We start from the raw sequence: 26,376 nt of genomic DNA, 5'->3' as shown, positions 1-26,376 counted from the left end.
TAGTACCGATTTCGTGACCCCGGACAGCCCGAGCACAACTATATTCCCCTTATTCCTCTTGCTTTCTGCTGTCCTTTATAACACTACAATTTATTTCTCGTGTGCAATTAGGCTGGCTGAAAGCAATATTGAGATGCTATCGCTTCTTTTTTCATCTTAAGCAAAGAAGCAAAGTTGAGTGTTTTTTAACACTACTTCATTAGTCATTTATACTGACACATCTGCCTCATTTGTTTAATTGCTTACTTCCCTGTCATACGGGCATGGTTCAATTTGACCATTTCACATCTTCCCCCCACACATACTTGAGATTACTTCAACCGATATAAATATACATGGAACTATCGGCTCATTTCTTTGGTCTCCCATACAGCCTTAACATTTGCTACACTTTGCTAATTTATCGGTTTTATTTACCATTTTACTTTTATTTATTTTTGAATTATATATTTTTTTATTCCTTCCTTTTTTGGTCTCTGTTGGGTCAGCTATGATGTATACATTTCATATGTATACATCATAACAGAAACAGAGACCTTGCTTATTGCTGTGGCTCCTATGGTTTTGGCTGCCGATCCTCTGAAGATGTAGTTGTTAAAGTCCTAGGACCTACAGCATTAGGTACCATTTTTATTATTTTTATGTTATTTTTAAGTTAATCTTAATTTCATTTAATTTCAGTTAATCGGCTTTCACTTTTCAGGAATTCTCAATTTATTCTAATTACCCTTGACAGGTCAGCAACCCTACTCTATATTCTAATCAAATACATTTTATATATATATATATATATATATATATATATATATATATATACACAACCCTAGGGGCTCACATCTGGTGAGTATGGGCTTGGAACACCAGGGGTCCTGAGTTGGATATCATCATCATTCTTCTCTCTCTCTCTCTCTCTCTCTCTCTCTCTCTCTCTCTCTCTCTCTCTCTCTCTCTCTCAGGGTAACCCGGGAATGTTTTTTTGGCTGTTGCAGCATAAGCCTCAGGCTTCCTTGCACCATATAGCTACTAATAATAATAATAATAATTTGATTGCCATATCAATTATGATGTCATAATCGTTATTTTAATAATGACTCTTGATTATGCCAATCACGAAAATGTAATTTACAATACACTGAAAAATAATTATTTGTATAATAATTAGTGTCCATGCATGTATTATTCCATAGAAATTCCCAGTTACTTCTTAGTGTGTAATGTAATATGGAAGACTAGTCAGAAGGCTCCCACAAATAAAAAACACCTGGCCTATGACAGGTAAAGCATAAGTCAAAAAAGTTTTCCTAGAATAACCAAATTCACAAATAACAAACTTGATTGGTGAGACCTGCTGTATTTTTATACTGCAGCTAGTATGACATTTATATGCATATTGTATCCTATAATGCTTTCTTTTGGCCTTATGATCCCCAAATATTTGCATTTAATTATTTTATTTAATTTAATTTATTGAATTGTGTGTTTAATTATTTTATTTTATTATTTTTATCCATCTCATCATAATTCAAGACATTACAATGTGGGTGTTTAATATCATGTGGAAGTTTATTCTGATGAACTGTTGGAATAGATCATTGGAATAATGAACTAACTTCTACCTAATGTTGTAGCAGTGGGTAGTTTGAATAAATTTAAGGAAGATTTGGGCAAATTATTGCAAGAAACGGGAAAATGGCGTGCTTTTTTTTTTCCTTTGGTTAATGTTGTATAAGCTTCCTTGCATCATGTTGTCAATACTAATACGAATATTACTGTTCTTCTAACCGTTGCCTCTTCATATATCTGAGAGAATATTTTGCTGCTGACTTTTTTGCAGATTTATGATTCTTACCAATACCTGTAATTCTCTTCCCATCACTTAATATAACAGTTACCATAACTTTTCCTGAAGGCATAATTTCTGGTTTACTGAAAGAGAAAAAACAAATGGAAACTTTGAAATTCAGTACTTTTATATATTTGACAACATGACCAGAATATCAAATAAGCTTACTAAATTTCTTAATGAAAATCTGAATTTAATTTACTTCTGATTAAATAAAAAAGAAAAAAAACAAAAGGTTGAAATAAAACTACACAGCATAGGCATATTAATGGAGACATCCGTTTATAATAGAAACTATAGTTGCTTATTGCTGTAGTACTTCACATGGGTAATAAATAAGCTATGCAACTAAATTTTATATTATTAAGCAAGGGAGAAAAATAAACACCATGATGGTTTACACTTCTGTACTTATAGAAAAAATGATACAGAAACATCCCATGCTGTCATTTATTTAATATTAAACAGCACATTTCTTTGTATTTGATACATGGCCTTTTATTATTAACGAATCAGAAAGAGTATACAGAACATAACAGTATAACATAACATCAAAGTAAAAAAACTATTCTTATCTCTGAACCAGAATATCCTCCCGTCCCCACCAATATTACTTTTTTGTACAATCTGAGCTCCAGAGAAACTGTCTCAAGAAATGATAAGCACAATATAAAGGTATAATCACAAGGAATAACAAATTAAAAAGCATCTTTAGATGGGGCTTCTAAAGATGCTTTAGAAGCCCCATCTGCCCACACATACAAATGGAACAGTGCATATATATCAGTCAAGTGTAATAAAAATTGAAGGCAGGAAAATAACACAAAAACACACCAGGCACAGAAAAATCACTGAAAGTGGCACTATACATAATATAGAAGAAGATATATGATTTATAGTACAAGATCCTACCAATATAGACATAAAAAAGTGGGGGGGGGGATCACCAACACTCCATCAGATTACTCACTGCTGAAGACCACAATCCTCACCTCATGGTAAGTGAACCCACAGAACATACACAATACAATATTGGCAACCAGGAATGCAAACCAATAAAAAGTAATGATGATGGTTTACTAACCATAACTGTTTGAGCCAATGCCACAGTGCACCAGTATCCTAGGTTTAAAAATTGATGGTCAATTGATAATAAAGATCCATGGTATCAGAAATGTCCTTGAATAGAATATTTTATAGTTCTGTGTGTTTTAATGTCTTAAACGTTGTGATAAAAGTTTATCATTCACAGGGAAATAAAAACATCTGATATACTGTATCTGTTGCTTAATAACTCCTTAAGGATGCATATTGCAATATAAGGAAGCTTATCAAAACTTTGGAATGCTAACATAATGTTTGACAGTTTCAGTGGATTCACAGTTTTGTTAATGTAGTGGATCTCCTATGCTCAGAGTAAATAAGAGTGTGCCCTATACATAGCTTGGCTAAAACTATCTCTTTATGTCTTTTGTATCTCAAGCTTGTAGTCCATGAATCTACTTTTGATTTTATCTCATACAGTTTGTTCCCAGTCTGCTCTTTACAGTTCATCTGACATTATCTCAGGCAGCAGCATCAAAATATTGGCCTGTATGTGGAATTAAGAAGTTTAGCAACAGAATTACCAACAGAAATAGAATGAGCAAAGGAGATCCACTGCAATGACAAAATTAGTGGAAAACAACAGACAACACAGATGGATGTCTGCTGTTTTTCGGAAGTTCTGTTATAATGTATTGAATCTGAAAAAGAATTAGATAAGAACAGGTTGTCATGTTCTGTCATGCTTGTAATAAAAATTTGAGGAGTCAGTAGACATTATGCATTTTTTATTTATTTCATTTTCAAATAGTCCAAGGTTGGTGTTACTGCTTGGAGCTCTGGCGCCTCCGTAGCCAGGTGGGAAGGAGCAGCAGTGCGTAGCACACACTTCTTGATTAGACCGGGGTTCGAGCCCGTCACCACCAAATACGGAGGATGCGGAAAGGTCAGGGAATTACCACCGCATATCCCGGAGCAATATGGCCTTAGTTGCTAATGCTCCTAAAAAAAAAAAGAAACCAAAACCAAACTGCTTGGAGCTCTGATATACAGGCAACCCCCGTATAACATGGTACTTCTACAATACGGTTTCACTCTAACATGACTGATAAATTGCAGCAATCCTCGTATAGCACGGTACTTCTACAACAAGGTTTTGCTCTAACATGGTTTGAGAACTGCTGGAAATCTTGCATAACACAGTATTTTCTTGCTTTTGTACTGGGAAAACCCTTTTATTATGTTGGATGTAATTTTTAAACATTTCCATTCCTTTTTTGTGAATTCCCACTGTTGACTCGCTAGTCGTTATTGCCTTCATGATTTTTTTCTAAAGCACATTTCTGGAGGTGACTACCATAAAACAATAAAAACAATTTGCACTTTCCAGTTTATTGGTCTTTTCTGTTAGTGTGATCAATTATAAATGGGTAGTAAACTTGATCTTCTTGCATTTGCTATAGTACCGATAGCTTGAATTCTGTGGGTTTTCACGTTATTATGGTGAAATGTGTTTCTCTTTCCATGAAATATTCAATCCTATAAAAAATGTAAATAAATTTTCAGAAACTCATTACTCTATATTGTGTTTGTTGCAACTTGTGCGTGCCGTGTTCTTTGTTATTAATTTCTTATCATTTTTACTGTAAAAAAGGTAGTGAACAGAAATATCAATTAGTATGTACATATTACAGTATGTATTAATTAAGCTATGTATGTAAGAGTAGATTTATTTTTATTTTGATAACTAGAAAATATTCTACCGATTTTCACATATCATTTAAAGCCGGGGGTCCACTGTATTTTGTTGGGAGATCCCTGGGTTAGGTTCTGTGCTATTCAACTTGTGCTTGTTTGAGACCATAAAAAATAATTGTGACTTTGAAGAGTTCATGACTTTTAAAGAGAGCAGAAGGTACACAAAATCTAGATGCTGCAGAAGAGATTGTGCTTAGCAGCAATGAAGAGGAAAAAATTAAATGAACATACATTATCTTACATATTAAGTATCACAGTTTGTAAGGTAAGACGTTTGTTCAGTTATTACTATTTAAGTTACTATTATTATAAAAATAAAGTCAAAATATTAAGTTATTACTACTATAAAAATTAAATTTCTGATAGTAATAAAAAAAATGGTGTATTTTTGTTAGCTTTTGGAATGTAACCCCCCCTTTTTGTGCTGGTTCTTAGTCCCATATAACACGGTTTCGCATTGCACGAGATTTTGTAGGAAGCAAACTACCGTGTTATATGAGGATTATCTGTATATATATGCTACATTCCTGTGGGTGCTGTTCTGAAAAAGGAACATTGCAAAAAAAAAATGCTGGTACTGCTATTACCATGGACAATTTGACTTTGAACCATTTTGTGTATACAGGAGTATAGACAGGAAACTGGGCACAATGAAAAGTACACAAGTGCTGGATGCCAAGCCTATATGGATATTTCCCCTATTTTTTTTTAAGGATATGACAAATTGGCCTTAGAGTATTCCAAGGTGGTAGGTGGGGGAGTCACTTAAAGGGACACTTGGTCTGTAAGTAAGTTTAATTTACTAAAATCTCATGAGGTCCTATGCTTGAAGAGTGATTTGTTCTTGGATGAGCTTGATATAAGTTATATTTTCCATGGCATGAACAAAGTTTACCATGTTGGATGGTCAGGTATGGATCTCATCTTATAAGCATACTGCAATATTAGTTTCTCTTGTCTAATAGCTAATGATGATTCACTGGATTCAGTGTAGAAACTATTTACTGGAGATATCTGAAATGCTAATTAGCTGTTCAAATAGCAGTGCTGGATAGGGCTGGCACTAGGGGTGTGCAAGTGAGGCACTTGCTACAGGTGCCAGCAAAAATAGGTGCTGCTAGATGTGCTACTGCATATATATGGGTGTTAAGATACAATATTAATTAGGCACCATTACTTATAGTATGGTATTAGCATTAGTAGAGGCATACGATGCAAGAAAGCAAACTTGTGCAGCATCAGCCAAGAAAAAAAAAACCTCCCATTTCATCCCTCCATTTGTTCCAAATGCTTGTCCAGCAAAGCCTTAAATTATTTAGATTATCAACTTCCACAACAAAAGATGGAAGTCTCTTCCACCAAACTACCTGCGGGCTAAAGGAAAAAATTTCCACACTTCTATTTTACAACTGTTTTCCCTCGATTTGAATCTGTGCTCCCTCAGGTTCTTAAACTGAGCAACAAGAAGAATCCCATCAGCATTCAGCTTTCCCATTCAAGGTCTTATACACCCTTGAATGGGTTGAATGCTCAACCCATTCAAGGCCTTATACACCTCAATCAGATCACCTTGCAGGCGCCTACTCTCCAGGCACTGCAATTTGCAGAACTAAAGCTTTTCTTGGTAAGAGCACCCCTTTGTTCCCCTTACCAACCTTGTTGCCCTTCTTTGTACTCGTTCTAGTAACTCTACATCCTTCCTAAAATGAGGCCTTCAGACCTGTACACAGTTCTCTAGGTGTGGCGTGAACATTGCCTTGTATAACTGGATAATCACCTCCCTGCCCCTGCTAGCAAATTCCTATATATCATTGACAAGACTCCATGACCTGCCCTGGCAGCCTGCCTGTACTGCTCAGCGAACTTCTTAATTGACTTCACAATTACCCCAGGTCTTTTTCACTTTCAACTTACCTGAGTGTTGTACCACACAGTTGGTATGTTTCTCTTGGGTTATTGCTACCCATATGCAGTACTTTTTGTCAATGTTAAACTTCAGTTGCCACTGCTCAGCCCATTTTCCCAACTTATCTAGATCCAGTTGGAGTAGCATACTGTCTTTAATGTCATTACCAACCCTGCCAACCTTTGTATCATCTGCAAACTTGAACATTAAACCTGATACAAATTCATCAATATCATTGATAAATATACAAAACAACAATGGGCCCAACACTGAACTCTGGAGAACTCCACAAATAACATTTGTCCACGAAGAGCAGTGTCCATAGATTACCCATCTCTGTCATCTCCCATTCAACCACTACTTTATCCATTGTAGCAACTTACCTTTCTTTGTAGCCTTACCTTTCCAATTTGTACAGCAGCCTTCCATGTGCAACAGAATCAAAAGCTTTCCTGAAATCTAAGTATATGATATCAAAATTAATTTTGTCATTCAGTTCCTTTGTGACCACATCATAGTATCCAATCAAATTGATCAGACAAGACCTCCCTTTAACAAACCCATGCTGTGTCTTAACTATTACTGCAGTCTTGTCTAGATGATCCTACAATGTTTCTTTAACCAGTGATTCCATTATTTCCCCCGGAATACAAGTTAAATTAACTTGTATTCTGGGGGAAATGGACTTAACTTGTATTCCGGAATACAAGTTAAGTCCATAGGGACCTCCCCTGAGTCCAAAGAAGCTCTCATAATTATGGCTAAGGGTTTGCTTACTTCCTTTGCTGCCTCCTTTAATATAACTGGATAGATCCCATCCACGCTAGGTGCCTTTCTTATGTTTAACTTCAACAATTTCCTCTCCACTTTGCTCTCAGTTATTACAAAATCATCTAGCTCACTGCCAGAGTTAAATTCACCTTTGGCATTCCCCTCCCTGAATAACTCCTCATGCGCGAATGTACAGGCAAAATACTCATTCAGTTTATCAGCTACCTGAGCATGATCATCAATAGTCAACCCATCTATGTTAAAAGTTCAATCTGATTCATCCCTTTCTTTCTAAAGTTTACATAAGTAAAGAACTCTTTGCTGTTTTTCTTTACATCCTTTGCCAAAGATTTCTCGTAATCTGCCTTCACATGCCTAACCTCCTTTGCGACTTGATTACAGACTAGCTTATATCTGCCATAGGCTTCTGTATTGCCTGTCACTTTATATGCATCCCATACATTTTTCTTCTCTGCCATGAGCCTCATTAATTCATCTGACATCCATTTAGCCTAAACCTTGAACAGTATTTCTTAGTTGGAATGAAAAGTCTAGTTGCCTCCAAGATTAAGTTCCTGAAGGCTTCCCATTTAGAATTCAATGTTGGTAACATCATCAGTTGACCCCACTCTACAGAATTTAAAAACCATCTGAGACTCCTGTAGTCACCTTTACGAAAGCAGAAGCCCTTCCCTTTAGTCTTGATGGTAGTTACATCTTTAAACAGTTCCCATATCAGTACATTGTGATCACTGTCACCCAGTGGTTCCTTTATCTGCAAATTCTTAATGCATAAATAATCACTGCTGATAATCAGATCAAGAGTATTACTTCCTCTGGTTGCCTCTCGAACATGCTGCTGTAGAAAACAGTCATCCAATAAATCCAAAAAATTCTTGCTAGTGTGCCAGTGGAACCCACAAGTTCCAGTCGGTATCTGGAAAGTTAAAATCCTCCATTATAAGACATTCTGATTTACTGGCCCTCACTATTTCTCTGCACAATTGCTCATTATACTCATCAGATTCATTAGGCACCTACTCTCACTTTTCCTTTCCCAGTGCTTATTTCACACAAAACAGATTCAATATTGCATAGTCCACCAACATCAATTGGATGCACTTCCTTAGATTTTAACAGCACAACCCTTCCTCCCTTCCTGTCCTGTCTACCCTTTCTGAACACATTGTACAATCACCAAATTCCAATTCTGCACTTCTTATATCTGTGTGACACCATGTCTCTTATATCCCAACAACATCTGCCTTTGGTGTCTTGACTAGCGCTTCAAGTTCATCAGATTCATTAGGCCTATAACATCATTTTTCCTTTCCCAGTGCGTACGTCACACCAAACAGACTCAACATTGTATTGTCTACCAACATCAATTGGATGCACTTTCTTAGATTTTATGTGTTTCTTAACTAACAGCATAACCTCTCCTCCCTTCCTGTCCTGTCCTGTCTATCCTTTCTGTACACATTGTACTCCCCAAATTCCAATTCTGCACTGCTTATGTCTGTGTGACACCACATCTCTGATATCCCAACAATATCTGCTTTTGATGTCTTGACTAGCACTTCAAGCTCATCAAATTTATTAAACTATACTTCTACCATTGGTGTACATGCAAGTATATATGCACCCATTTCTACTCTAAGGCGCCTCTGTAGCCAGGTGAGAAGGAGCAGCAGTGCATAGCACATACTTCTTGATTAGACCGGGGTTCGAGCCCGTCACCACCAAATACGGAGGATGCGGAAAGGTCAGGGAATGACCACCGCATATCCCGGAGCAATATGGCCTTAGTTGCTAATGCTCCTAAAAACCAAATAACAAACAACAAACATAACATTTCTACTCTTAATTACCCTAACACAGCCCATGTATTTACTTGTTCCACTATGACTCCTAGCAGTCCTGGAAACTTCCATTTCCTTGCTTTCCAGGCTGCTGCTTATTCTAATAGAAGCAGTGCAAGAATCACTTTTGCCTCTGCCTGCAGCCACTGTTAACCTTTTAGTCTGTGTTTCCCCCCCCCCAAGCTAGCAGTTTTCAGACCCATCTAACACTACCTCGATAGCTTCAGCAAATATTCTTGCACCCTTTCTATTTAAGTGTACCCTATCCCTGTAGAAGCAGTCTCTCCTGTCAAGAAAGTTTAGAAAAGTCTAAGGCTGTATCACGATGCCACAGATTTATCCAAATGCATTGGATATTTCACTAACTTGGGAAATATTATTTCATTACCATTGTAATGTTGGAGGTGGATAATTCTTATGTTTGATGCTCATTTTGCATATCTTGACTTAGCTTGACTGTTAGTTTTCTGATTTACTGTTGACATAAAATGTATCCAAGTGGTTTTTCTACTTTGGCATTTAACTATTAAATATTGGTGTAGATACATCATAGATAGCTCTTAAACAAAAACTACAACAGTAGTGTAAAGGCATCATTTCAACTGTATCTCATATTGTGAAGATCCTTCCTAATGAGTTACCATGTATTGCACTGCCTCATAAGTAATGTTTCACTAATAGAGAAGGCAATTGTTACTTATTCTTGGTGGGCACCACCACCACCCAGATGGCACCATTTTGAAATATGGTATGGGATAAAGATATCAGCTATCCTCAATATCCCTACAAGACTGAGCAAAGAAAAAAAGAGGTAGGAAAGTGATGGTAAGAGAGGGAGAGGAAAAGATGCTGTAGACAAATGAAAGGGATAATTAGTTATAATTCGTGCAAACTCAGAGCTCCATGCCCCGGTTGGGCAATGCGTCCCCCTGACGGGGACTGTTTTTACCCAGTCAGAGTCCTGCAAAGATGATTAAGATCTTCCTCTGGTGCCGTTTCTGGCTCTTTAGCCTTCATCAGGGTAGATAGGCGTACTGGTTACACAAGACGTGCTTTCCAGTTTCCGGATATTTCTATGGAATTAACCCTTCAGGGACCCTTTATTGGTCCTGCTTTGGGACTATCTAGTGGCCTGTATGGCTTAAAAAAAAAAAAAAGAAAAAGAAAAAAAAAAAAAACCCGAAAAGGGACAGCACCTTTATTCACTCATCTCTATATGACTCAACCCAATTGGGCTGCTCACTCGTCCACTGACACACTCCGAGGAAGGCCCAGTCCATGTGACCACAAAGTTGGCAGCCGCCTGGAGTAGGCTTGCCCTACATGGGTTCTAGGGTCATTCCCCTCTTACACATTCCTTTTACCACCTACAGCTTTCAAAGTTTAGCCACCGTACATACAGGAGAGAGAGAGAGACCAAATGCCTGGAGCTGACTTGATCGGTATACCTTAATAACTAAGCTAATCTGGTTGGTATGTAACACCCCTAGCCTAGACAGATCACTACCATCTAAGCTGCACATATATGTTATCATCTATTATTCGACATAGAGGTGTGGGGAAGCACCATAACTGTAAAAATCTTTGCCTTCCGAGTTGCAGTAACTCTAGTACCAAGAATCTTCTTATTGCAGCATGCATTAATTTCCCAGATATTGACTGGAATTTGTGGGTTGGTCACTCACACACTAGCAGGGCTTTTGTGGATTTATTGGATGATTGTTTTCTACACCAGCATGTTCGGGAGGCAACTAGAGGGAGTAATACTCTTGATCTGATTATCAGTAGTGATTCTTCATGCATTAGGAATCTGCAGATAAAGGAACCACTGGGTGGCAGTGATCACAGTGTGCTGAAGTGGGATTTACTCAAGGAGGTAACTACCATCAGAGGCAAAGGGAAGGGTTTTTGCTTTCGTAAAGGCGACTATGATGGTCTGAGACAGTATTTAAATTCTATACAGTGGGACCAACTGATGATGTTACCAACAGCAAATTCAAAATGGGAAGCATTCAAGGAACTAATCTTGGAAGCTACCAGGCTTTACATACCAACCAAGAAATATTGTTCAAGGTTCAGGCCTAAATGGTTGTCAGATGAACTAATGAGACATATGGCAGAGAAGAAAAATGCATGGGATACATACAAATTAATGGGTGACATGGAAGCCTATGATAGATATAAGTTGGTCTGTAACCAAGTCACAAAGGAGATTAGGCAGGCAAAGGCAGATTATGAGAAATCCTTGGCAAAGGACGCAAAGAAAAACAGAAAAGAGTTCTTTACCTATTTAAACTCAAGAAGGAAAGGGATGAATCAGATTGGTCCACTGGATGTTGATGGTTCAACAGTTGAGGATCCTGCTCAGGTGGCTAACAATCTAAATGAGTATTTTGCATCTACATTCACACATGAGGAGTTATTCAGGAAGGGGAATGTCGTAGGTGAAGTAAACATTGGCAGTGAGCTAGATTATTTTCTAATAACTGAGAGGAAAGTGGAGGAGAAATTGCTGAGGATAAACATAAAAAAGGCACCAGGGGTGGATGGGATCTATCCAGTTATATTAAAGGAGGCAGCAAAGGAAGTAAGCAAACCCCTAGCCATAATTATGAGAGCTTCTTTGGACTCAGGGGAGGTACCCATGGACTGGAGATGTGCAAATGTAACCCCAATTCACAAAGGAGGATCAAAGGCTGACACAAGTAATTATAGACCTGTTAGTTTAACTTCGGTTCCAGGAAAATTAATGGAGGCACTGGTTAAAGAAGCACTGCAGGATCATCTGGACAAGAATTCAGTTATAGCTCAGACACAGCATGGTTTTGTTAAGGGCAGGTCTTGTCTGACCACTTTGATTGGATACTATGATGTAGTCACAAAAGAACTGGATGCAGGGAATAACTTTGATATTATATATTTGGATCTTAGAAAGGCTTTTGATACTGTTGCGCATGGAAGACTGCTGCACAAATTGGAGAAGTGTGGCATTGGAGGCAAATTGCTGCTATGGATAAAGGGATGGTTGAGTGGCAGAAGACAGAGAGTGGTAATCAATGGACACTGCTCAACGTGGACTAATGTTATTAGTGGAGTTCCTCAGGGTTCAGTGTTGGGTCCATTGTTGTTTTCTGTATTTATAAATGATATTGATGATGGTGTATCAGGCTTAATGTCCAAGTTTGCAGACGATACCAAGGTTGGCAGGGTTGTTAAGGACACTACTGATACTATGCTGCTGCAACAGGATCTGGAAAGGTTGAGCAGATGGGCTGAGAGGTGGCAAATGAAGTTTAACATTGACAAATGTACATTACTACATATGGGAAACAGTAACCCCAGATCAACGTATCAACTCTGTGGTACTACGCTGACAGTGGTAGAGAATGAAAAGGACCTGGGGGTAATTGTGCAGGCAGATATGAAGTTCTCTGAGCAGTGCAGACGAGCTGCAAGAGTAGCTCATGGTGTCTTGTCAATGATATACAGGAATTTTTCTAGCAGGGATAAGGATGTGATTATTCCCTTGTATAAGGCATTGGTCAGGCCACACCTTGAGTACTGTATACAGGTCTGGAGGCCTCATTTCAAGAAGGATGTAGAGCTGCTCGAACGAGTACAGAGAAGGGCAACAAGATTAGTGAATGGAACAAAGGGTTGCTCTTACGAAGAAAGGCTTAAGTTTTGCAAATTACAGAGCCTGGAGACTAGGCATCGGCGAGGTGATCTGATAGAGGTGTATAAGGCTTTGAATGGCTTGAGCATGCTCAATGCCGATGGGATTCTTCCTCTTGCTCAGAATAATCACCTGAGAGGGCATAAATTCAAATTGAGGAAGGACGGATGTCGGATAGATGTGCGGAAATTTGCCTTTAGCCAGCGGGCAGTTGGTTTGTGGAATAGACTCCCATCGCTTGTTGTTGAAGTTGATAGCCTAAATAAATTTAAGGCTCAGCTGGACAGGTATTTCGAACGAACGGAGGGGTGAAATGGGAGTAGTGGTTGTTTTTTTTTTTTTTTTGGCTGATGCTGAATAAGCTTGCTTTCTTGCATCATATGCCTCTACTAATGCTAAAATGCTAATGCTAATGCTAATGCATCATTCGAAGGGCGCATTTTGACACCTCCGCTGCAGAGCCTTCTTCTTTTCTTTTCCTGATTTTCCAAACTTGATATTTACCTTCATTTAGGAGGTATATCAGGATGCTCGTTGCTCTGGAAATCGGGGCTGGAAACTGTAGAAATAGTACTTGTTCCCTAGTCAAGTGCGGTATTCTCATTGTTTTATGCACACTAATCCAGATGTGCTGAGTAACCGGACAAAAGAAAAATGCGTGTTCCACTGTTTCACACGCCTTACAATATAGACACTCAACATTCATATGCCCCTGGAATTTGGCTTTATTTTTCTCCACTGGCAGGTGCCCGTGTATTATTCTCCATGCCAGGTCTCTTTGTGACTCGTAACCTATGTGGTGGTGTAGGTTACTCAACATCTGAGTCGTGTCCAGTCTCAGCCAGCTTCGTAGCACTGGTACTGCCAGTACATTTATATCGGATAATTTCCAATAAATTTCTGAAATCTTGAGCTTGTTTCCCCATGTATAAGCCCCCTGCAGATAATTCTTGTAAATGCTTGATTACTAATTTGTAAAAAGGTGTTATTATCTCTACTGTTGGACCAGTATGCTCCTTTCCTAGCAATTCGGTGAACCTCCCCATATTATACTTTACTAAGGCAGCCGCTAGTAAAGTGGCTTCCCATAGGGCAGTCTGAGTGTGTTTTAGCACATATGCCCACCTCGACTACTTTAACCGTGGTACTGCATAGCCCTCCTCACACTTCCTGCTGTGTAGCCTCTGCGGCGTTACTTCTTCTTGTCTACTGTTCCAGAAAAACTTAAATAGTCTTTGGGTTAACTTTCTCTGTGTGCAGTAATTGAATGATGTAAATGGCACAATGTTCATCAGGATCGGTACCAGGATTGTCCACAAAATGCACACTCTTCCGGAGAAAGATAGCATCCCCAGATTCCACTCTGACAGAGTGTCCTCCCAAGTTTCAAGGCTTGTTGGCCTTTTATTGGTGGGTAGGCAGGTATCCTGGTATTGCAATCATAACTACCCAGTTGTGAAGTTAATTGTACAATATGAGAGATGCCAAAAGGTGTAAGTGTTAATACTATAATAAATCCAAATGTAACAAGGCATAATATTATAAGAGCTTAAAATTATCTATTAAATATTGGTGTAGATACACCATAGATAGCTCTTAAACAAAAACTACGATACTAGTATAAAGGCATTGGTTCAACTGCATCTCATATTGTGATCATCCTTCACAATGAGTTACCATGTATTGCACTACCTCGAATAAGTAATGCTTCACTAATAGAGATGGATATTATTACTTTTTTTCAGTTTCAAGGTTTGTTGGCCTTGCATCATGATTTCTTCTCTTGTTTAACAGTTCTGTTCTGTTTTAATTCATCACAATGTTCATTTCAATCCCTGCCTCCCACCCCGCTGAACAGCACCCACGGAGAAGAATCAGAGCATGTAGTGCTAACTGTTCTCTAAATCTTGATATCTGTGCCATTATTCGTGATTTAAACAATATTTTAACAATTTAAAAATGCCTACAATATAAAGACAAAATTTAAAACAAGAGAGAGAGAGAGAGGCATTTACAATTTTAGCTAACATGTAAGGTGTCAAGATATTCATTAATAATATTTGGTGATATCTCTGTTAATTGGTTATATCTATAAGAACAAAAAACTAACAAATGCTCATAAAATTAATTCAAAAACTTAATAAACAGTAAGGCCACCTCTAGTCTATATGACATCCTCAACTGTCTAGGACACACTTTCAATCAACTTCCAGTAGGTGTTGGCCAGAATTCACTACCATTCCTCCTGCAAAACAGCTGTAAGAGCAGTTTGCAAAAAGGACATTTTTGCCACATCCTAGTGCAGGAATGTTTCCAGCAAGGAAGGACCAAAGAGGTGATTATTCTGTTGTATAAAGTGATGATTAGGCCACATACAGATTCAGAAGCCTTATTTTTGAATAATGTAGATCTGTTGGAATGGGTACAGAGAACAACAACAAGACTAGTGAGGAGTACAAAAAAAGTATACTCTTACCAAAAAAAGACAAGTTCTGTAAATTGCAGTGTCAGGAAGGATTGATTAAACTAAATGATGATAGCATCCTTATTTTTTCACGCACGCGCGCGCGACATTCCAGTTCATCCCACAGGTGTTCACAGGAGTTAAAATATGGACTTTGAGTTAGTTAGTCCAATTTTTACTAAAATATAAAATAAATACAACTGAATTACAATAATCAGCATCTGCATAATGAGAATGATCTGAGCTATTATATTACCTAAATAATACTATAAATGTATGCAACTTTTTTTTTTTTATTAAAATATCTATTTAATAAGATCAACTGAACCTAATATAATGTATCATAAACACATACATGAATTTCAGATTGGGATCAGCTTCAAACAGTATTCGGACAGGCGACTTTGGCACATGGTTCCGAAACTTATCTAGAAAAAGAACCCATTCTTCAAAAAATACAAAATGAACTATCATAATATAGACAAATGAAATTTATTTTTGATAAAACTGCTTAAATAAAATTTCTGCATTAAAATCTACCAGAAAGGACATTATTGTTTAAAATATTTCCTTACACAGTATCATCATTTGTTTAAAATATTTCCTTACACAGTATCATTATTTGTTTAAACTATTTCCTTAGATATTATCTGTTTAAACTATTTCCTTAGATATTATTCGTTTAAACTATTTCTTCATTCAGTAATTATATACTGTACAATCACAAAGTTCAGAGACTTGTGTGATGGTAGGTCTCAGAACTAGTTGACTATAGTCGTCTAGCAGAAGCCCCCCCTAAATCTTATGTGCTTTGGGCATCCAGCGTAATTACTGTTGATATGTACAATGGCCTGCTTGTAACAACATATATGTTCAATCACAGTACTTTGGTACGATAATTGCATTTTCATGCAATGAAAAAATGGACAAAATTCAGTACTGCACTAACATCAAATTTTGTCAAAAACCAAGACATCCATATCAGAAGCACTTTGGATGATGTAAACCAGTTACAGAAATGATTGGCCATCCTGTGCAACAATTTTCAAGTGGTATGAGCATTTTCAGGAGGATCAAGAATGCCTAAAAGATGAGGAGTAAGATGGAAGGCTGATGACAGCTTGCAGTGCAGAAAAAATTCACAGGAGAGCTAGATGCCTTATACACACCATTGTTAAATGGTCAATAAACTTGCAGAGCCTTTCAGTGTTTCACATTAAAGCTACCTTTACATGATAATCTACTGATGCACTGAATCAATCAATTTATGGTACGAAAAAATGCTTGCTGCAGACTAAAAAGGCAATTACACAACAATTTTAAGTGATCTCTTTTTTAGATAGTCAATGACAACCCAAGAATGATCAATCATATTGTTGCCGAAGATAAAACTTGATGTTTCTTTATGACACTTGAATGAAGTGACAATTGTCAACATAGAAATCCCTGACCTCACCTTGTAGCAAGAAGTTTCATCAAGACAAATCCAAAGGGTAGGTTGGTAGAAGTGTTCTTTCACCTCAAAGGAATTATCACTACAATTTCATTACGGGCGGTTCAACTGTCAATAAGAAATGGTTTGGGGAATTTTTTTGGAAATTATAAGTATAAATTTTCAAAAATATACTTGGACTGACAGCTCCACAACACTGAGTATGTTTAGATTTACAAAACTAGAGAGGCAACAAGAGGAAGTAATACTCTTGATCTGATTATCAGCAGTGATTATTCATGCATTAAGAATCTGCAGATAAAAGAACCACTAGGTGGCAGTGATCACAGTGTATTGATTTGGAATTTACTTAAAGATATAACTACCATCAAGTGTAAAGGGAAGAGTTTTTTTCTTTTGTAAAGGGGCTACATGGTCTCAGACAGTTTTTAAATTCTATACAGTGGGACCAACTGATTTGCTATTTACCAATAGCAAATTCTAAATGGGAAACATTCAAGGGATTACTAATAGAAGCTACTAGGCTTTTCATACCATCTAGGAAATACTCTTCAAGGCCTAAATGGAGGTCAGATGAACTGATGAGACTTGGGGCAGAGGAAAAAAATGTGTGGAATGTATATAAATTATCAGATGACACAGAAGAGTATGATAGATTAGTCTGTAATCAAGTCACAAAGGAGGTTAGGCAAGCAAAGGTAGATTATGAGAAATCTTTGTTATGAGAAACACAGAAAAGACTTCTTTACTTATGTAAACACTTGGAGGAAAGAGATGAATTAAATTGGTCCACTTGATATCGATGGTTCAACTGTCGATGATCCTACTCAGGTTGCAGTCAAACTGAATGAGTATGTTGCATCTACATTTACACATGAGGAATACTTTAGGTAAGGGGATGCCAGCAGTTTATTAAACTATAAAAGAGAGTTAAATGATTTTGTAATAACTAAGAGGAAATTGCTGATGTTAAATGTAAGAATGAGTATTTTGCATCTACAGTCACACGAGGAATTCTGTAAGGAAGGGAAGGACAGAAGTTTACTAAACTCTAACAGGATGCTAAATGACTTTGTAATAACAGAGAGCAAAGTGGAGGAGAAATTGTTGAAGTTAAACTTAAAAAAAAAGGCACCTGGGACAGATGAAATCTATCCAGTTATATTGAAGGAGGCAGATGATTCCTTCTCTTCTTCCTCTATTAACTCCTCCATGTCTTTGGCATCAACCTCCAACTGAAGTAGCTCTGCAACCTTTACAATCTTATCTGTAACCTCTTCATATGATTCATCTTTTTCAAATCCTTCGAAGCCTTGTACATGCCGTGGGCATATTTTCTTCCATGTGCCACTTAAAAAACTTTTAGTAATTTCTGGCAGGACTTATTAATATTTAAGATGGCGTGTTAAATATTGTAAGATTTCCAAAATTCTCTTAACATAAAATTTTTCTCATTGTCTACTGCAGAGCAAATGTTGTGCATAAATAGTATGCTTTTAAATTTGAAATAACACCTTGATCCATAGGTTAGATGGGTGAAGTCGTATTTAGTGCTAGAAACATGACTCTCACGTTCGAATTGAAATCATCTAGATGTATAGAATGTCCAGGAGCATTATCTAATAGAAGCAAAATCTTGAAAGGAACGTCGTTGTCTTTACAATATTTTTCAACCACGGGAATGAAGCACCATTTAAACCAATCCTCAAAGAGAGATATTGTTATCCATGCTCTTTGGTTGGATTGGAAATGCATGGATAGGATAGCTTTATTGATGCCCTTAAATGGTACACAAGCAGTGGTTTTAATCTGTAATCTCCCGCTGCATTAGCCCCAAGCAAGAGCGTGGTCCTATCTTTTGACACCTTGAAACCTGGCACTGTTCCTCTTTGGCAATGTATGCTTAATCCGGCATTTTTTTCCAATACAGAGCAGTCTCGTCAACGTTAAAAATTTGCTGCGTTGAATAGCCACCTTCATCAATAATTTTTTCCAACACATCACAAAATTACTCTGCAGCTGCACAATCGGCACTGGAGACTTCACCGCATATTTTAACATTGCGGAAACCAGCACGATGCTTGAACCTATTAAACCACCCATTGATTGCCACGAACTTGGGTTGAGGTTCGCCGTACTTATCCTTAATATCTTTATAAATACTTGTTGCTTTTGCTTGAATGGTCATTAGACTCAGGGGCCCTCGCTTCTGAATCTGATTTTCTATCTATATTATTAACAGCTGTTCCATCTTCGATATATCACCTGAACGGTGTTTTGTGATCACTGTTGATCTTAAGTGCGTTGATCCTTTGACATGTTCTTTTAAACTCGCACTGTCCTTTAAAATAGTACAGTATTCACTTTTGAAGCATCGAGTAAACTGATTCATTTCTAAATCAATTTTGTTTCATTTCCTGGCACTACCATCACTTGCACTTTTCATTGGTCGCTTTCCCTTCATCATTGTAATACGTAAATAGGAACGAAGAGAAGTTTCTGAAAAGTTGTTTTTTATATGATTGAAGATTTCAGTGAAGCAGAACACTATTCACCACAACAGCGTGAATCACCCACACAATTGCAGTTATCGGTATTATTGCAAATGCAGTAAGGTCGAGTATACTACCTGTTTATTATTAGATGCACTAACAGAAAAGCCCAATAAACCAAGAGTGCAATTGTTTTTATTGTTTTATGGTCGTGACCTCCAGAAACATGCTTTAGAAAAATATCACAAAGGCATTCAAAATTGATTCTTATAACGGAACATATGATAACAATGAAAGGGTTGTGCAATTTCCATTATAAATATGACCTTTTAGAGAAATAAATAGCTTAGTAATACAGTATAGTGAAATTTTCAACTTCCAATGACTTGGAACGAATTACAAAAAAAACAAAAAAAAAACAATGTGTTATTGGGTTCACATTACGATGTTTTCATGATACCTCCATTAATTCCTACGGGTTGTAAAATACGTTTCCACGATTTTTTTAAGTTTGCACTAGCTGGCAAAAACTTAATCACACAATTGCAGATGGAAGTATGGAAGCTCAATTTCCGTAAGTCGGGGAGTTCTGTACTTGGATTTCAGGAAAGCTTTTGATGCTATTGCACACAGAAGACTGCTGTACAAATTGGAGTGGTATGGCATTAAGGGCATGTTGCTGCAATGGATAAAAGGATGGTTAAGTGGGAGACGTTATTACCAAAGAGTGGTAATAAATGGACACTGCTCTACATGGACTAATGTTATTAGTAGAGTCCCCCAGGGTTTGGTACTGGGCCCATTATTGTTTTGTATATTTATTAATGATATCGATGAAGGTGTGTGGTACTACACTCAGGGAGGTGGAGAATGAAAAAGACCCGGGGGTAATTGTGCAGTTAATTATGAAGTTCGCTGAGCAGGGAAGGTCATGGAGTCTTGTCAATGATACATAGGAATTTTGCTAGAAGAGACAAAGAGGTGATTATCCCTTTGTATAAGGCAATGGTCATCCCCACCTTGAGTACTGCATACAGGTATAGAGGCCTCATTTAAGGAAGGTTGTAAATTTGCTAGAACGAGTACAGAGAAATGCAACAAGATTGATGAGAGGAAAAGAGGAATAAAAAAAAAACCTTCCCATTTCACTGATCCATTCATTCCAAATGTTTGTCTAGTTCTGCCTTGAATTTATTTAAGCTATCAACTTCCATAACAACAACAGATGGAAGTATGGAAGTTTGTTCCAGCAATCAACTACCTGCTGGCTAAAGGCGAACTTCCGCACATCTAATCCACAACTGTCTTTCCTCAGTTTGAATGTATGCCCCCTCGGGTTTGTAATTTGAGCAAGAGGAAGAATCCCATCAGCATTAAGCCTGCTCAATCTATTCAAAGCGTTATACACTTCAATCAGATCGCCTCACAGGTACCTAGTCTCCAGAAGCTGCAATTTGCAGAACTTAGGCCTTTCTTTATAAGAGCACCCCTTTGTTCCCTTCACCAGTCTTGTTGCCCTTCTCTGTACTCGTTCTAGCAACTCTACATCCTTCCTAAAATGAGGCTTCCAGACCTGTACAGTACTCAAGGTGTAGTCTGACCATTGCCTTATACAAGGGAATAATCTCCTCCTTATCGCTGCTCGCAAAATTCCTGTATATCATTAACAAGACCATATGACCTACTCTGGCAGCTTGTCTGCACTGCTCAGAAAACTCCATATTTGACTCACAATTACCCACACCCCAGGTCTTGAGTGTAGTACCACACAGTTGGTACATTTCTCTTGGGTTACTGCTACTCATATGCAGTACTTTGCATTTCTCAATGTTAAACTTCAATTCTGGAGTTAGTTAAGTGTACTCTGGCTGACATTCCTAGGTTGGTTTGTTGTGGGTGGGGACAGAGGGCACTTGGAGAATGGGATCTTAATGCTGGGTAACTGCCACTAGATTCCCTGCAGGGCATCAAGACCAGAACTGAAAGGGGCTGAATCAAAACCTAAAATTTATCTCATCTTTTTCAGTTAGTATAAACTGTAAGGTGGGACTTTTCTAACAATTAATGTAACAGTAGATGTTTAAATAAGTTATTCTGAAGGCAATTAAGCTTTTCATACCAACAAAAATGCTTCAAGGTATAGATTAAAATGGATGAAAAAACTAATAATTAAAAATTATCAAGGAACCCTAAATTCTACAGTATTTGATAATCTCTATAAATATGTTACATTCACATATTACATAAATTTGAGTTGACCATGCTTTGAGCCGACATAACGATTAAATCAGTACACTGTTCTTGTGTTTCTTATTTATTTTCTAAACTCCTCTGATAAACCCAGCTCAACAGATAATTCTTTTCTTTGCACCCGATATATGAACTGTAAGGTATTAATCGGGTGCAAAGTACCCGATGAATTAGGATGTGGTGCATTATGAGAAGAATTTCAGTCATTGTAGAAACAAGTGCTTTCCATGGAAACAAATGCAACTGAGAGCTCGTTGGGGACTAAGTATCTTGTGACCTGTCCAGTGCTGCACCCCAATTCAGGTTCCAGATAAGAATAGTCAAGAGCATACCGCTTTGGTTGATGGTGATCTAGTTTTATTGTGAGACTATTTTGTCTCACAATAAAACTAGATCATAACCAGAGTGTGTTTGCTGGGAGCAACAACTGAACAATCAGAGTATTATTATTCACATAGACATGAAAGATATTAAATGAACATGACATGACCATTTGTTAGATAAATACAGGACAATGCTGAAAAAAATGTTGTGAATTAGGTCCAAATACATATGTCTGGAATTCTGCTCAGACACAATAGGAGGCATTATATGCTGAAAGCCTTGTGAATTAACTCAAGCCTCGAGGGAATCTGCAAGGCTCTGGGGGAAGGTGGAATTTTTTTCAGTGTTGTCCACACTTAAAGGTGGGAGGAATTTATTTTGTAGCTATTGTGATGGCATTCAATTGAACAAAGGTTGTGCAAGGATTTTTGTCAGAATCATTCAGGATACCTTAAGGGTTCAGCATAACTGCTAGTGAGGGAGGGGGAGAAGAATAATATAGATCCACATTTATCTGATAATATGGGTGAAAGTAATGCTTACACACACACACACACACACACACACACACACACACACACACACACACACACACACACACACACACACACACACACACACACACACACACACACTTCAAGAATTCTTTTTTGCTGCCACAATAGCTGATGTTGGGAAGATGTTCTGAATGTAGCACTTTTTCAAATGAGTGGAATGTGAAAGAAATGGAAACTATCCTAAATAACTTCAAGGGGTGTATCAGGATAGTAAACTATAGAAGAATACTTAGTGTTAACTGTGTCTACAGTGATGTCATGAGTGCTGTCAATAAAATGGCTGAATTTGAATCCTGGTTAGGTGAATGAATGGTAACATAACAGGCTAACAGAAACACACTGCCACCCAGAAATTGGGGATGACGAGTTCCACTAAAGTATGTATAAAGCATTTAGGAAAGACAGGGAAGATAGGAGGGGTGCTGGCAGCACGCTTCTTATCAACAGCAGCCAGAGCACAAAAAGAGCTTTTCCTGAGTCTGCAGATATGTTTGCTAGCATAGAATCTCTTATATTGTGAATACTTCTTGTCACTGGGTCATTAAGGTCTTCACAATATCTGCTCATCAATCAGACTCCAAACAGAGTTGAAACTCTACTCTGGGAGTGGAAAATACTTTAAATAAAACAGCAATATGCTTTTCCAGTGAGCAGTGCATTTTATTTCGAGTACTGCAATACCAAGTCAACTCACAGTGAAGCTGCCTCCACAATATGAGATCAGCACAATAAGTAGCAAATTTAGTTTGGCTTAATCCTGCAAAAGACAAACTGCTTCAGACATCTTGTAAAATAATGCTTTAAGCACCTATAGCAGAAGCTTTTGTCAATCTCTTAAGGTATAGGATATTATACATAAATAAATTCTCTTTAATGCATTGTTAATCATCCCATGGAACGTGCTGTATTTTGAAAAAGGTCACTCTGCATCAGAACTTTTATAAAAACTTAATAACATCAGAGTGCTACTTGAAAAGCTGGAAAAATTGTTCTTTTTGTGAAAAACAGTAAAGAATCAAGTTGTTGCATAGCACAAATATATGGATTTTATCACCTTTGAACAGGTATATATTGTTAAACACCATGCACATTTATAGACTGCATTTTTATCAAAAATTTTTCAGGGCTTCATCCCTCTCTGCTCAAATAGAAATCTTTCTCCTTAGTAACAACTAATTACTGAAGAAAAGAAAATTTGTACATAAATTAATCAACAAACATTAAATAGCTACTTTATTACAGACTTTCTGGACATCTCTGTAGGCGTTCTGTGATATAATGCAGGTGTCAGGCGACAGTTTAATGCATTATAAGCAAAACGATTTATAGTCAAAAAAATATTTTATCATTTTCTCTCAAGTTTTTTTTTAACATAAATACACTTTACTTATTAAATATATACTTTATTTACTAATGTTTTATAAGTACACAAACTAAAAGACATTATTAAAGGTGATATTATTTCCTTTACATTCTACTAATACACAATGCTGTTATGGACTGCTAGAAAACATAAATGAGGTGATCACTCTGATGTTCTAACCATGCCATCACCTCATTTATGTTTTCTAGCAGTTTTCTAATCTCTAGTATTTTTTTTCCTTACACAAGCCATACACATTATCTTCTGAGTCACTCCCTATGTCACTGGCTTTCTGTTTGTTGATTGTCTTCCCGCTATTCACAGAAGCTGCTATTTCTTCTTCGCTCAAGTAATGCACAACTGGAGCTTCTGCATCCACCTCAATACAAGCAGCCAGGTAATTTTCTCCAAGACTGCCATGAAGTATGCTCAAAGAGTCTTTGCTTCTTGTTCTGAAAATACTCAAAGTGCTTCTACAGGGATGGGATACACTTAAATAGAAAGGGTGCAAGAATATTTGCTGATGCTATCGAGGCAGTGTTAGGTGGGTCGGAAAACTGCTAGCTTGGGGGGAGACAAAGACCAATAGATTGACAGTAGCCACTGGCAGAGGTGAAAGAGATTCTTGCACTGCTTCTATTAGAATGAGCAGAAGCCTGAAAAACAAGATGCATGGTATTTCAGAGACTGCTGAGAGCCACTGCGGTACAAGTAAACACATGGGTTGTGTTAGGGTAGCTAAGAATAGAAATAGGTGCAGGTATACTTGCGTGTACACCAATGCTAGGAGTTTAGTAAATAAATTTGATGAATTTGAGGTATTGCTCAAAACATCGAAGGCAGATATTGTTGGGATATCAGAGACGTGGTGTCACACAGATATAAGGGATGCAGAACTGCAATTTGGGGAGTACAACGTCTACAGAAAGGATAGACAGGATAGGAAGGGGGGAGGGGTTATGCTATTAGTTAAGAAACACATAAAAACCAAGGAAGTGAAGCCAGTCGACATCGCTGGACAGTGCAGTGTGGAGTCAGTTTGGTGTGACATAAACATTGGGAGATCAAAATTGAGAGTAGGAGTGTGCTATAGGCCTAATGACTCTGATGAGTATAATAAGGAACTGTACAGGGAAATAGAGTGGGCCAGTAAATCAGAGTGTCTTATAATGGGAGATTTTAATTTCCCAGATATTGACTGGAATTTGGGGGCTGGTTACTCACACACTAGCAGGGTTTTTGTGGATTTATTGGATGATTGTTTTCTACATCAGCATGTTCGGGAGGCAACTAGAGGGAGTAATACTCTTGATTTGATTATCAGCAGTGATTCTTCATGCATTAAGAATCTGCAGATAAATGAACCACTAGTTGGCAGTGATCACAGTGTGCTGAAGTGGGATTTACTCAAAGAGGTAACTACCATTAGGGGTAAAGGGAAGGGTTATTGCTTCCGTAAAGGCGACTACGATGGACTGAGACAGTATTTAAATTCTATTCAGTGGGACCAACTGATGATGTTACCAACAGCAAATTCAAAATGGGAAGCATTCAAAGAACTTATCTTGGAAGCTACTAGGCTTTACATACCAACTAAGAAATATTGTTCAAGGTTTAGGCCAAAATGGATGTCAGATGAACTAATGAGGCATATGGCAGAGAAGAAAAATGCATGGGATACATACAAATTAACACATGACACAGAAGCCTATGATAGATACAAGTTGATATGCAACCAAGTTACAAAGGAGGTTAGGCAGGCGAAGGCAGATTACGAGAAATCCTTGGCAAGGGATGCAAAGAAAAACAGCAAAGAGTTCTTTACTTATGTAAACTATAGAAGGAAGGGGATGAATCAGACTGGTCCACTTGATATTGATGGGTCAACTGTTGATGATCCTGCTCAGGTAGCTAACAAACTAAATGAATATTTTGCATCGACATTCACACATGAGGAGTTATTCAGCGAGGGGAATGCCAGAGGTGTATTCAACTCTAGCAGTAAGCTACAGAATCTTGAAATAACTGGGAGTAAAGTGGAGGAGAAACTGTTGAAGATAAACACAAGAAAGGCACCCGGGGTGGATGGGATCTATCCAGTTATATTAAAGGAGGCAGCAAAGGAAGTAAGCAAACCCTTAGCCATAATTATGAGAGCTTCCTTGGACTCAGGGGAGGTACCCATAGACTGGAAATGTGCAAATGTGACCCCAATTCACAAAGGGGGATCAAAGGCTGACACAAGTAATTATAGACCTGTGAGCTTAACTTCTGTTCCAGGAAAATTAATGGAGGCACTGGTTAAAGAAGCACTGCAGGATCATTTAGACAAGACTTCAGTTATAGCTCAGACACAGCATGGTTTTGTTAAGGGGAAGTCTTGCCTGACCAACTTGATTGGATACTATGATGCAGTCACAAAAGAACTGGATGCAGCGAATAACTTTGATATTATATACTTGGATCTTAGAAAGGCTTTTGATACTGTTGCACATGGAAGACTGCTACACAAATTGGAGCAGTGTGACATTGGAGGCAAATTGCTGCTATGGATAAAGGGGTGGTTGAGGGGGAGAAGACAGAGAGTGGTAATCAATGGACACTGCTCATCGT

At 37.7% G+C, this 26,376-nt stretch overlaps 1 protein-coding gene across 1 annotated transcript in view; it reads right to left on the bottom strand.

Moving 5' to 3' along the window:
• Positions 1-1,704: 1,704 nt before the first annotated feature.
• LOC150084879 (endoribonuclease Dicer-like) overlaps positions 1,705-26,376 on the bottom strand; it is a 203,658-nt gene continuing 178,986 nt past the window's right edge. Inside the window, exons 14-15 of the mRNA XM_090376377.1 lie at positions 15,680-15,752; positions 1,705-1,926 (exon numbers count right to left, since the gene is read on the bottom strand). Coding sequence (XP_090232503.1) covers positions 1,767-1,926; positions 15,680-15,752 — 233 coding nt within the window. The 3' untranslated portion in view covers positions 1,705-1,766. The remainder of the gene's footprint in view (positions 1,927-15,679; positions 15,753-26,376) is intronic.

This window comes from Mastigoproctus giganteus, chromosome 6 (assembly GCF_048544385.1).
Source record: "Mastigoproctus giganteus isolate SK-2022 chromosome 6, ASM4854438v1, whole genome shotgun sequence".
NCBI classification, from domain to species: Eukaryota; Metazoa; Arthropoda; class Arachnida; order Uropygi; family Thelyphonidae; genus Mastigoproctus; species Mastigoproctus giganteus.
This window is presented reverse-complemented; position numbering and strand designations above follow the sequence as displayed.